Raw genomic sequence first — 12,941 nt, 5'->3', positions numbered from 1 at the left:
TCTGGCCCTGCCCAAAGCGGCTTATCCGCTTTAATCGCTGCTCAGAAGGGCAGCATATGGGGCAGGAATAAACAGATTAAAGAGGAAGCAGGGATCCTCCTGCGTAGGAAGGCCAGAGGTTTCCAGAAGCAGGACTTTGGCGAAGCGGGACACTTGGGTTTGATCACCATCATCATCGTGTGGGCGGGGAGCAACGAGGGTCTAGCTTTGCACAGGATGAGGGAGTAGAAGAGCTCAGACTCCTGGCTCTTTGGCTATCTGAGCCCCTTCAAAGAATTGCAGCTCCAGGACTGTTTGTTTCCTCCTAATGAGCCTTTGCAGATTAAAAGTCATGGGGCTCGAAACAGCTGCTGCACTTCCACTTCTCCATTCCCCTAATCACAGTGGCAGGGAGGGTGGCAGAGGAGGAAGCGGAGCAGCGGGCAAACCCTCAAGGATGTGCCAAGGTCACTCTGGGGCAAACAGATTTAGCTCTGGCCCTTTCTTTTGGTCCTCAGGGCTGCTACCCTTTTTAGCCCAGCCGCAAGGCCACTCTGGGACGGTGCTGCGGTTACGGGGAAGCAAGTGGGGGGAGCTCTCTTAATAAAACCTACAAGGCCCATCCCAACCCCTCCCGATTTAGGTTAAGCCAAGTCATAACCCCTCTTCCCTGCCACTTCTAACCATCCAGAAACACAAGCAGGCCCCCCATCATTGTGGATGCCCAGTTCTCTTCACGGAGAGAAACAAGGCAGCCTGCCTACCATCGCAGCACGCTGGAGGGCACGACTGCAAAAACCCCATTTTATCTGCCCTGTCTAGCACCTTTGGGCAATGCATAACTGTTGGATCTGTCATCCAGTTATTCCTGCCCACAGAGAATCACGAAATGGTTGAGCTGGAAAGGACCCAGTCCAACCCCCATGCAATGGCAGGAGTCAACATCAACTAACCTACCTTCTCCTCAGAGAGTCCAACTCGCTAATACACAAATTTGGTTAAGCCTGTTATATAAAACCCTTCTCCATCTGTGCTCCACCCCCGCCCCGCCCCCCAAACCTGGCTTGCAGTTTGGCCTTGTGTGGCTCGGCACCAAACCAAGCCAGTCAGGAGAGGAGTACACAGGGCATTTCTAGGCAGAGAAGCCTTTATTCTGGGATTGGAGCCACTGCAACAGCACACATGTTTTTCGCAGTAGGCACACGTAATCACAGTTTTCAAAACGCCAGCCTGTACTCTTTTTACTTATTTAAAACGTCTAATCTGGATTCCCCCTTAACACAGAAAATCTGATGAGTAAAAATAACCCAGTTATTGCTTGTGTGGAATTCTTTTGACACATTTTGGGGTGGGCAGGTGGTTTGGGGTGTGAACACCTTTGCACAGCAAAAAGACTTGTGCTCATGTCCAGCTTGGGTGCTTCCTACAGGCGTTTGTGGTTGGCCACTGTGAGAACAGGTTTCTGGGTGCAGGGTGATGGGCCATTGGCCAGAAGGGCTTTTCTTATGTTCCCCCTGTCCCATCAACATCCCCTGATATGTACATGAACAGAAGCAAATCTGAATGGCTAAAGACTCCAATTGGTGTAAAGCTGGTTTGAGAAACAACATTTCAAGCGATAGCGCTTTGTAACAAAGGACAGGATACTTATGCATTTGGGATAATATCATGGGAAGATGGATTAAAAACACACAGTAAGTGGGAGCTGAAGACACTCAGATTTTGGGATCCGTGCTGAAGGTCTCAGGGCAGCAAGATTAGATCTTAAGGCCACCAGCCAAGCTCAAATTACTACTCTTGAATCCAGGAGCTTTGCAACTGTGTAATTGGTTATAAAAAATTAAACCACTCATTATTCTGAAAGAGAAAGTATTGCATAAGAGTTTTGCTTGTCAGTGTGTTTTCCTAAACTTTCATTCCCCACCCCCACTGAGATCTTCAAAATAAAAACTTCAGTATTTCCCCCCTGATTCTACCCCCCCTCCCAGGCCTCACATTTCTGGCTCTTTCCCCTGTCTCGTATATTTGGCAGGGTTCAGTTTTTGTCTTTCTAGAGTTAGCGGCTCCATGATATCACAAGGTCCTACCCTGACAACACTAAAGCCCGTCACATCACTAAGCCCCAACCCATAAGTCTAGGGCTTTGGGATGCTGGAAACCAGGTAACCCTAGAGGGCGGTTTATTCCCTCATGAAGATCATGAGAGAAGTAAGCTGGAGACATTGCAGTGTATGGCCCTGGTTCCATGAATAAGCATTGGGAGGTGGGGTAGTTCTTTGGGATATTTAGATTCCCTCAAGGCCGCCTCAGAACCCGTTTCCGAAGCTCCATTTGCAGCAGATCTTGCTCCTTCCGGATCCCAAGTAAGACGCTTTGGTTCTCATGAGCACGGCGGATCAAGTAGGGGATTACTTCTTCCACAGAGCCGAAAGGGATAGATTTGTAGATGGCATAACCAGCCTGGCCTAGATTCGGGCACAAGATTTTAAAAAGAGAGAGAAAGGAGGTGACGATATCGCAGGAGGACCAGAAGTGGCTGTGGGTGTGGAGAGCATCTGTGGGAAGCGGGGTCTACACTACACTCACCTAGGGCCAAGGAAATCTGATCGCACATGCCCAGCAGCTGCCCAAAGCTGACTGGTCCAGCACCCTTGTCAATGCCCATCTCTGCCATCCTTAAAAGAGATAAAACAAGCACATTTCAGCGACAGGTTGGGGAGAAGTTATGAGAGTATCATAGCAGTGAACAGCATAATGTAAGCTACAAGGGCTAGGAGTCCAGCTCAGTCACAAAGATGCTGGCTGTTTTTTTAGACGAGCTGCTTGCCGCTAGACCTCACCTTCAAGCCCTCATCTGCAATATGGGGATAATATTAGGGGGTCAGCTTTACAGGGTTGCTGTAAGAAACAATGGAAGTATTATTTCTACATTAACCAGTGGTGGCTGTGTGTGTTGTGTACTGGTTTTGCATAATGTGAATGGGCTTCTTTTGCTGCTATTGTCTCGGGTTTCTAACGTCCTGGATAATGTGTCCCCGTCCTCCTCCCAAAGGGATGTATGTGCTGTCAGCTGTCTGCCCAGACGATGTGTGCTGATTTTTCTTTACCTCTGTATGCCGAAAACCAATATTTTGCTCCTAGGCATGTCATGATAGCAGTATGCCACTTCCCTTATATATAGCTTGCTTTCATGCAAATAGATCTGAGAGGTGGATATGGATTGGAGTATTGGTTGCTGATGTCAGAAAGGCAGCACAATTCTTACACATACAATTGTGTTTCTATGTGTGTTGTGGAGAGTCTCCCTTCCAGATAAAAGGCAGCTAGTTTCCCAAGGCTTTCCCCCCCACCCGTGGCTCCCACTTTCAGAGAGCACCCGTATGTCCAAACCATCAGACCTGGTGGCAGCTGGTGCTTGTTATGTAGAAAGACAACCCCACTCACTTCCCCTTTGTGGTATTCCCCCTACCTTTGAACAGTGTGCATCACGGACACTTCGTTGTGTGTGGCCACGATCATCTCAAACCTTCCCCTGGCTCGAGACACTTGATCCAAACCAAAATCCAAACAGCGCTGGTAACTGGATCACAGGAAAAAGGAAGAGGGCAAGAGAATGAAGCAGAGGGGGCAAAAAATGAGAGAGGTGCACCGTGCATCAAATTTGTATGGGCTGGTTTATATGGATGGATGGACATTAAAAAATCACTACTGTATAACTGATAATAGAAAAATGCAATGCGTCTAATTCAAGTGAGGATAACAGTGGCATACACACCGCACATATAAAACACAGGTCTCCCCACAAAGAATCCTGGGAATTGTAGATTTACCTCCTTGCAGAACTATAATTCCCAGGAACTTTAACAAGGCAGAGTTCCCAAGATCCTTGGGGGAAGCCTGTGCTTTAAATATACCGTATTTTTCCATGTATAACTCGCCCCTGTATATAAGACACCCTCTATTTTGGGGGCAGTGACCAATCACATGTTCCTCCTATACACTATCCGTATATAAGACTATCCCCCTTTTTAACATTATTTTTTAGTAAAAAAACAAAAACCATGTCTTATACATGGAAAAGTACGGTACTTTCAATAGATGGTGTGTATGCAGCCCAGTGACCTCAGATTGCTGTCCATGTGTGCTAATGAGTAATGGGCAATTTCAAGGCCACGCCTGAGCTCCCTTCTTATGGTTCTTTATCTTTAAACCAGATTTGGACCAGGCAGCCCTTCAAATAGACAATTCTGCCACATAAAGGACCATCCTAGGTCACACAATGGAAGGAAGATACCATAGGAAGCTTCTCTTCCCATGCCTCGTATTAATGACCCACAGAGTAGTGGAACCGGGTGGAGTCCTCCTCACTTTTCGTTGGTAGCCTCCCAACTGGGCTGCACAGGATCAGGGTATCCTTTTTCCTTTGCCAGTTTCCGCTCTTTCTCCAGGTAAGCCCCCCGGACCAACTTCATTCCGAAACAGACACCCAAGCGCTCGGTGAGGGCGATGTCCTGTTTCAATCGCTCCAGGGTGTCCTGGAGGGAGACAAGTTGGCCAAAGACCGTAGTAGAACAGGAAAGGAGTCCTCCAATACCACTGAGTTGTCAAGGTGAGAGCAGACCTTCCTTACTTCCAGGAAGTAAGGTGGATAGAAGGAGGACTGTTTCTGGGGGAGGAACTCACCTTGAGATATCCCTGGTATGTGTTCCAGATCCATGGCTTTTGGGTGTTCCAGACAGCCATCATTGCCACGGTGACAAGCGTCAGGGCGGGGTTAATGTAGGTGTATTCTGCATCCACCAGGACACGGACTCCTTTTTCCACAGCATACTGCAGACGGAAAGAGGTTGGGAAGATGAGAACCAGAACAAAATGGACTCCATCGCCAGGGCTGGGCTCCCCTGCTTCCGTCCTCCCCTTAGAGTACCTGCGCTACAGAATTGAGCCGCCTCAATGATTTCTTGAAATGGTGGTTCTCTTCCTGGGTCAGGCAGCCAAAGTTCAGTTCCTGTGGGGGCAGGAGAACAGTGGGAGATAATACACAGGTCAAATAAAGTTTTAGCTCTCTTTGGAGCAAATGTAATCCACCCGGGAAGGGAGTGGCGAAAAGGCTCCTCACCTCCGCTTTCATGGCAGCCACCACTCTCTCGATGCTCAGGTCCGACTTTGCCTCCTGCTCTTGCAAACGCAGGGCAATGGTCTTCTGCAAAGGGAGCAGGGGAAAGTAATCCAAAATAAAAGCAGGGTACCTCCCTTCCCTTCACAAGAATTGGGCCAGAATGAGGTCCCATGCATCAAAATTAAGGGACGGACTGAGATGGTAGAATCCTGGAGGAGAGGGGGCTGGCAAGAGAAGCAAGCAGAGGCACCAGTCTTTACAGCAAATAGTTTTTAAGACATTATGCCCAAGAGGATAATTGCATGATACTCCCCACGCTGCCCAATTACTTAGCATGCTATGTTTTATAATTCTGTGGTGAATACCACTTCAGATTTTTCTGTTCAGTATAAAGTGGTACATAAATGTAACATAAACCAAGGATACACATCCGTTCAGAGCTTGCTGCCCCCAATGCCCCAACAGTCCCTCTGCCATCCCACAATACTCACGCAGAGTGCTGCTGCCATCAGCGCCGTCACCTTCAGTTGCATCATGGGATTGACGGCACCAACCGCAGAGAGATCCAGGCAGGTAAGCATAGATTGGGCATTCTTGTCATACCAGTCTTCCCTGGTTGGGGCAAAGCAGATAGATTATTATTATTATTATTATTATTATTATTACCCCACCCATCTGGCTGGGCTTCCCCAGCCACTCTGGGCGGCTTCCAACAAAATATTAAAATACAGTAATGCATCAAACATTAAAAGCTTCCCTAAACAGGGCTGCCTTCAGATATCTTCTAAAAGTCTGGTAGTTGTTGTTCTCTTTGACATCTGGTGGGAGGGCGTTCCACAGGGCAGGTACCACTATGGAGAAAGCCCTTTGCCTGGTTCCCTGTAACTTGGCTTCTCGCAGTGAGGAAACGGCCAGAAGGCCCTCGGCGCTGGACCTCAGTGTCTGGGTAGAACGATGGGGGTGGAGATGCTCCTTCAGATATACAGTACATAGGATTGTAGAGTTGGAAAGGACCACGAGAGTCATCTAGTCCAACCCCTACAATACAGGAATCTTTTGACCAATGTGGGATTTGAACCCACAGCTCTGAGATTAAGAGTCTCATGCTCTACCGACTGAGTTATCCCAAAGTCAGTGCAGAATCTCCTTCTGGTACTACCACTTTGCTTGAAAATACTCAGCAGGGAACATCCGTCAAGAGCAACACTTTCAAACTCTCCGAAAACCTTCCTGGGCCAACTCCTTCCAATCTGCTCACCACCTTTCACTTTCATTCTGTCCTGGTGTTCAATGATCCCCTTGAAGCTTTCGTTGCCAGTTTCCCCAAAGAGAAGTAAAGGGCCAAATGAGATGTGTCTATTTGATAAATCCTTCAATGTTGGGTGGATGATTTGTGTTTAAGAAATAGTTGTTGCTGATCAGCAGCACGGTGGGGGCCAAAAGTTATAGCCCCCTTTTCTCACACCATAAGGGACTCTAGCTTAGTGACAGAGCCTTGCATGCAGAAGGTCCTAGGTTCAAATCCTGACATCTCCAGGTCAAGCTACAGAGCTACAGTTCCCAACCCACAGCTCTTAACAAACCCACAATTCCCAGGATTCTTTGGGGGAAGTCATGTGCTTTAAGGTGACTAACAATCATGTCTACCCTTCTACATCTACTTTACTTATAGACCATATTACGGTTTGCAAAAATTACTCAAAGCAAATCCAGGTTTTGATTTGAGGACACTGTTTTTTTTAGGTAATCTCTATACACTCCCCACTCTTTTTGGAACCTTTGGTTAGACTGTCCCCTAACTGTATCCATCAGTTTTGCCATTTCAAAATATTCAAATGATGAAATGAGAAAGAAATTGTTTAACAAACAGGAAAACAGACCCGCTTTGAGGAGGTAGGAAGTCTACTAGAAAAGAATAAGAACGGGAAATATAAAGTAGAGTAACGTAAGTCCGCGTGCAAGAGCGTACGGATTTAAGGTTATACGTTTGTTATTTGTTTTGTGCCTTCTATTTAGTTTCTTTCTTAATTGCCGTATCTTAGTGTGTGTGTTTATGTGTTGTAACAAAAAGTTAATGAAAAGCATTAAAAATAAATAAACAAGGTGGCTAACAATACCAATAATCATAAAAAGTTGGAGGGCTTTTAAGCCAAGACTGAGAGCAAAATAAGCAGCAGTATTAACAAATCAGCAAAAAGAAAAGCAACACACACACACACCAAATCATTATAGAGAACGTTCCAAGGCCAGCCTAACTCAGCAGGGGGACTGAAAACACGCTGTGCATTTAAAGCTGCAGTCTACCTCCCACAGAACTACAATCCCTGCCTCCCTTAAAAAAACTATAGTTCCTGCCATTGCAAGGGCAGGTGGAGGAATGTGCTTTAAAGGTGCTTTAAGTCTGTCCTATGTATACAGCCTTGGCTTCAACGGACTCTAGTATATCACACAAAATTAATCTGTTGTTTGGCTAGTTCAAAGATGGTCGTGTCTCTCTTTGCACCTGTTTTCTTTCCCAGTCAAGCACCTGCGTGTTTCACTTCAGGCCTGAAGCAGATCTGGATAGTGACCTTGTTTGATGTTATCAAAAAGGGGGATCAAACGTTGTTTCTTCCGCTAAGGATTTTTCCTAAATGTGTATCTAGAGTCACCAGATTTCAAAAAGTAAAAACCGGGGAACCACCAAAATTGTTCGGTTTTTTAGGAAACATCCAAAACCGTTGTACGTAGTTTTTCGATTGACTTGCCTAAGATCCAGGACAAAGCGCCGCCTTTGGGAAATTCCCCACCCCATCCCGGACGTCAATTCTGGCTTTGAAATCCCGGTAATGCCCAGGAAAATCTGGACGTATGGCAGCCCTGATATCTTCAGGTGCCTAAATGATGGAATCTCCACAACGAGCAGTTTTGACAGGTGAGAGATGTGAAGGGAGAAAGAGTTTCAGGTTGGGGAAGGACTTTAGCAATATGGCACCCTGAGCAAGGACAGGGTGCCTGTCCTTTTTTATTTGTACCCCACCCATCTGACTGGGTTGCCCCACAATAATTCACAATCATTCCTTTTGGTACTGCTGCTATTTAAATGGATCTTCTCAGTAGGTACCTATATAAATGTTGTTGTTGTTGTTAGCCCCCTCAGCTCAATGCCCTGTGCTGCCCAGGTTATTATCTACTCTTCCATTCAGCGTTGAAGCTGGCATGATGAACTATTTAATTTAAGACTATTGTTATAGCCTTTTACTCAGAGTAATCCCTTTGAACTTAATGGACCTGTCACACCCATTAATTTCAATGCATCTACTTTGAGTGAAGCTAAATTGGTTACAACCCTCAATATTTATTTTAAGGCAGTCTATTCATAATACTGATCCCAAGTTGGTTTACATAAGGCTGACATACACCCGGAATTTTCACTTTTTGAAATATGGCAACCCTAGTTTACAATGCATATTAAAGCAACAACAACAACAACAAAAGATGCCGTATAACAAAATCAATACGAAAATAACGCAAATATTAATATCAAAGCAGCAGAGCTAAGATTTCCCTTCCATGGCAATTCTTCCAGTCAGGGAAGCCACATACGACTCACACCAAAAAAGGACACAGATATGCATAATTTGCCTAGGCTAATTTATAGGTGTAGGTGATGCACCTTTAGAAATGGTTCCTATAATTAAATTAAGAACACAATGCATCTCACCATAATGAGGAAAACTGTGACCAGATGGACTGTTTATTATGGGCAGCTTTTCCACACATGAAAGGTTTTTTGTTTTTTGTTTTTGTTTTTTCGCAGTGTCCACACAACACTCTTAGGACCAAAATGCCAGCCTGCACTCCCCGCCCCCGCCATTTAATCTGGATTTACCCTTTCTGCAATAAGTTTTTTTAGAAGCTGTTGCCAACAAGCCATTTGTAAATTAATCCTCCATCTGGAAGCGCTCTTAGAAAGCAGACACATTCACGGAGGATAAGTCCATGAGCAGCTCTTAATCATGTCAGCTCAATAGAACCTCCAGACCCAGGGGCAGTATAGCACAGAGAATAGCCAGAGAAGGCTTTATGCCTGACAGCATTGCGCTGGCTACTGTGAGAAGCAGGAATCTGGACTGCCTGGCCCTCATCTGGCGGTGCTCTTCTGAAACTCTGAGATTGCATTTTAAAGGGGGCTGTTTTGCTGTTTCTTGCCATTTTCAGCAAGAGGTGATTTCGCATGTGTGAGATAAAAGGGCGAATGATTTATATCTTGCACTGGCAGCGGCTGCAATCTGCTGTGTGTGAAAGTGCGCATCGCTACCCTTAGCACCTAACCTCTGGATAACCACTTCCTGAACACAAACTGGATAAAAAAAACAGGTTGTGAAGACAGCTTTGTGCAGCAGATAAGGATGTGTGAATCATGCTTCCTCACTTGACATTTGAGCACTTGAGCACTTCTCCCCACCTTCTGGCAGTTCCCTCACTATGAGGTTACAAGGAACCAGGCACAGGGCCTTCTTGGTAGTGGCACCCACCCTGTGGAACGCCTCCCATCAGATGTCAAGGAAATAAACAAATACTGTATCTGACTTTTAGAAGGCATCTGAAGGCAGCCCTGGTATAGGGAGGTTTTTTAATGTTTGTTGTTTTACTGCGTTTTTATCATTTCTCAGTGGCTGGGGCAACCCAGTCAAATGAGTGGGGTACAAATAAAAAAATTATTAAATTATCATTATCCTCTGGGGCCACATGCACCATTGCCATTAGGTCACCCCACAAAGTGCTAGCTAGCTCATTTATCCGCCAAGAAAGTGTGACATGCTCACAGAGGTAAAAGACAAAGCAAGGGCAGACTTTCGTAATCTTTTGTAGTAAGGCCAAAACTTGGTGCCCCAAATGGATCTTCTTGATTATGGATCTTCTCAATGTTGGGTTGGGGCCCTGTGAGAGAGAGCCGCCTGCACCACCCTAAATCCAGTGCTGATATGAATCCGTCCCGAGCTATGCTTGAATCATATGTCAGTCGAGTACAGAGGACTAAGTGGGAAGCTGAATCAAATCCACCAGCCCAGCCTCTGCCTCTCACCAGTTTTAGCTAAATCATGTGCCTTGCCTTTAAACCCCTGTCAGAGAACTTGTTTCCTAGGCCTGCCTATGCTTCTCCTCATAGTAACAAGGCACAGCCTTCTCTTTGGCTGTCCAAATCATGCCCCCCCCCCCACTTTTCTCATCCAGCACTCACCCTTCCTTTGCTTGCCCCACATCTTCCTCTATGGGGACGGCAAGGAGAGGACGGATCCCCAAGTTCTGGAGCCGTCGCAGTGTTTCCTTGACCTCTGTGTGGGTTTCGCCAGCAACAAACTGTCCGTACAGCGTAAGGCGGAGCACAGAAGTCCAGAGTCGGTGGCCCAGAACCCGCCGGGAGACGGAAAGGACCTGGTGGAGAGAAATTAAAGGTTTATGGAACAACTTCTACATAGACATCGACGGCGAGTCCGAAAGGCTAACAAATAGACCATGGCAGAGGTGTTCAAGGAATGGGTGCACCTGCCAATTAAGGATCCAATTGGGGCATCAAGTGGGATCGAAACTTTATGGCACAATCATTTCCTCCATTACCAGTGTTCAGATTTTGAGCATCGTTGCTCACATAGCCAAAACAACAGCAACCTTGCACAGGAAGGACATATCAGTAGCCTTGGGGGAATCACAGTTTGCAGAAGTACCTCAATAAACTTTAGGGGGGAGGAAACTGAAGTGGGAGTGACACCCCACCAAAAGCATCTCGCTGAGGTTGAGGGTGCTCAGTCAAAACTGGAATGCTGGGTGTGTGTGTGTGTGGAATGGAGCAGCTGGGAATCCTGAGGATTGCTGCATTCTGCACCGTTTTGTTGCAGTTTCTGCTTGTTCCCTATAATTTTTAATGTTGGTTTTGTGTGTGTTGGTGCTTCTGGAGTCAAAATGTCCCATCAACACACAAGAGAGCAGTATCATCAGGCCGGGGAGTCCCGCAAGGCTTGCAGAAGTTCAACAAATATTGGGGGGGGGGAGGGGACCCTATGGCAAGGGGCAGCTGATTGCAAATGAGGGCTAGGAATCTTCAGCACCTATTGAAATGTTGACTGGCTCCTGGAGGAGTGGGGGTGGGCAAGAAGAACCAGCAAGAATGGGAAGGGAATTGAGTGACTGGGCTCTGGAGCAGCAACGCTTCATGCTGCAACAATTTGTCGCAGACAAGGTGAAACAAGACTCCTTTTGGAATACAGTTCAGACCCATCCCACGGCTTGACTCAAAGACCCTTAACTGACCCCACTCTCCCCAGCCACAACAGAGCACTGTGGGGCACCCCTTAAGCTAGAGGTGGTGATTGGAAATGAATTGATTGAGCGGGTGGGTGGCCTGCAGCGGGTCACGATCCAAGCCCCCCCCCCCCGGTCTCACCGTGGGCGCTTTCCGAACCAGCCATGGGGAGGAGCAGAGCCGGAACACCAGCAGCCCCCGAGTGAGCTCCCAGTTGCTCTTCAGGTGGAATACCTTCCCATCGTCCAAGTTTAGGGAAAGATGGGCAGGCATGGGGTCTTTCGCAGCAGCTTGGGGGGCTGGCTGGGGAGATGTAGATTTCGAAGAAACCGCTTGGGGAGCCCAGAGGGAAGCCAGCCTACGGTGCGGCAAGCGAAGCCCGCAGTTCAGCATGCTGCCAGCCCCGTCCACTGCTTTGGACAGAGTGTAGCACCTGCTGCTTATCCCATAGCGTTTGGGGCCAGCAGGAAACCCTGGCGGGAGGGGGCTGAAGTAGAGAAAAAGTGCAAGACCCAGTCGACAAGGTGCTGCCTCAGCAGGTTAGTGGGGGCAGGGGGAGGGGGAGCAGCTTAGCAGGGTAGAAAAACTGCTGAGGAGGAGAAGTCACTTATTAAACTTCTGCACTCCAAGGCAGTCAACTGTTTTATCCCATCGGAGGCCGTTTCTTTTGAAGGGTACCCATTATTTTAAGGATCACCCACTTGACCACTTCGATTTGTGGAACTGGCCATTTTAATGCTACCACGTTTATTCCACACTTGCAATCCATCGGTCCTTACCTGTGATTTCCTGCATTGGACTAGGTGGCACTTTGGGTCCCTCCCTCTACTGTTCTGCGACTCCATGATCCTTCCTTCCGTGGCAGCACTTACATTTTGGAGCTCCAGATGATGGCCAGGGATTATGGGAGTCGTAGTTCGAAGCATCTGGAGGACACCAGGTTGGGGGAGGCTGGTATAGAATGGCAGCCAATGGTTTAGAGCAGGCATAGGCAAACTCGGCCCTCCAGATGTTTTGGTCCTACAACTCCCATCATCCCTAGCTAACAGGACCAGTGGTCAGGGATGATGGGAATTGTAGTCTCAAAACATCTGGAGGGCCGAGATTGCCTATGCCTGGTTTAGAGCAGGGGTAGTCAACCTTTTTATACCTGCTGCCCACTAATGCATCTTTCTTGATGGTAAAATTTCCTTACCGCCCACCAGTGCTCGATGGAAGGATTCAGCATGTGCTGTAGAACCCCCTACCGCCCACCTAGAATCCCAAAATGCCCACTTGTGGGCAGTAGGGACCAAGATGACAACCCCTAGTTTAGAGTGACAAACATATCCAGTGTCTTGTTTCTGTGAAAGGTTGAGCCTTAAGAGGGTTGAGAATTTCTGCTCCTACAGAAGCCAGCCTCTGACAAACCACCTAACTCCCACCTACAATTCCCCCGTGGGGTGGGGTGGCGCCATTCTGCATTTCTGCCTGGAAACTCATCATGTCAGGTGGGAAGAATGTTTTTGCTTAAACACACAAGCACAAGGTAGCTGGGACATGGTCCAAAAATGGCCGACT

At 47.3% G+C, this 12,941-nt stretch overlaps 1 protein-coding gene across 1 annotated transcript; it reads right to left on the bottom strand.

Moving 5' to 3' along the window:
• Nucleotides 1-24: 24 nt before the first annotated feature.
• PRODH2 (proline dehydrogenase 2) lies at nt 25-11,806 on the bottom strand. The gene is made up of 10 exons (XM_080976229.1): nt 11,523-11,806; nt 10,323-10,516; nt 5,590-5,710; nt 5,099-5,182; nt 4,907-4,987; nt 4,663-4,809; nt 4,348-4,514; nt 3,449-3,559; nt 2,566-2,654; nt 25-2,444 (listed from the first exon to the last, which is right to left on the bottom strand). Exons 1-10 carry the CDS (start codon nt 11,772-11,774, stop codon nt 2,275-2,277), a joined length of 1,416 nt encoding a protein of 471 aa, XP_080832355.1. The 5' UTR covers nt 11,775-11,806; the 3' UTR covers nt 25-2,274.
• Between the last annotated feature and the right edge of the window lie 1,135 nt (nt 11,807-12,941).

The sequence above is a fragment of the Podarcis pityusensis genome, assembly GCF_964106645.2.
Source record: "Podarcis pityusensis genome assembly, chromosome: 13".
In the NCBI taxonomy this organism is placed as follows: domain Eukaryota; kingdom Metazoa; phylum Chordata; class Lepidosauria; order Squamata; family Lacertidae; genus Podarcis; species Podarcis pityusensis.
Note: the sequence above shows the minus strand (reverse complement) of the source record. Positions and strands in the feature narration are given on the sequence as shown.

Excerpts from the sequence above, each read along its gene's own strand:
- PRODH2 (XM_080976229.1), bottom strand. The coding sequence starts at position 11,774 with ATGCTGAACTGCGGGCTTCGCTTGCCGCACCGTAGGCTGGCTTCCCTC. Across the intron at positions 4,515-4,662 it reads CATACCAGGGATATCTCAAG|GACACCCTGGAGCGATTGAA; the intron begins GTGAGTTCCTCC and ends GTCTCCCTCCAG. Across the intron at positions 3,560-4,347 it reads TGGGAGGCTACCAACGAAAA|TTACCAGCGCTGTTTGGATT; the intron begins GTGAGGAGGACT and ends CCTGTGATCCAG.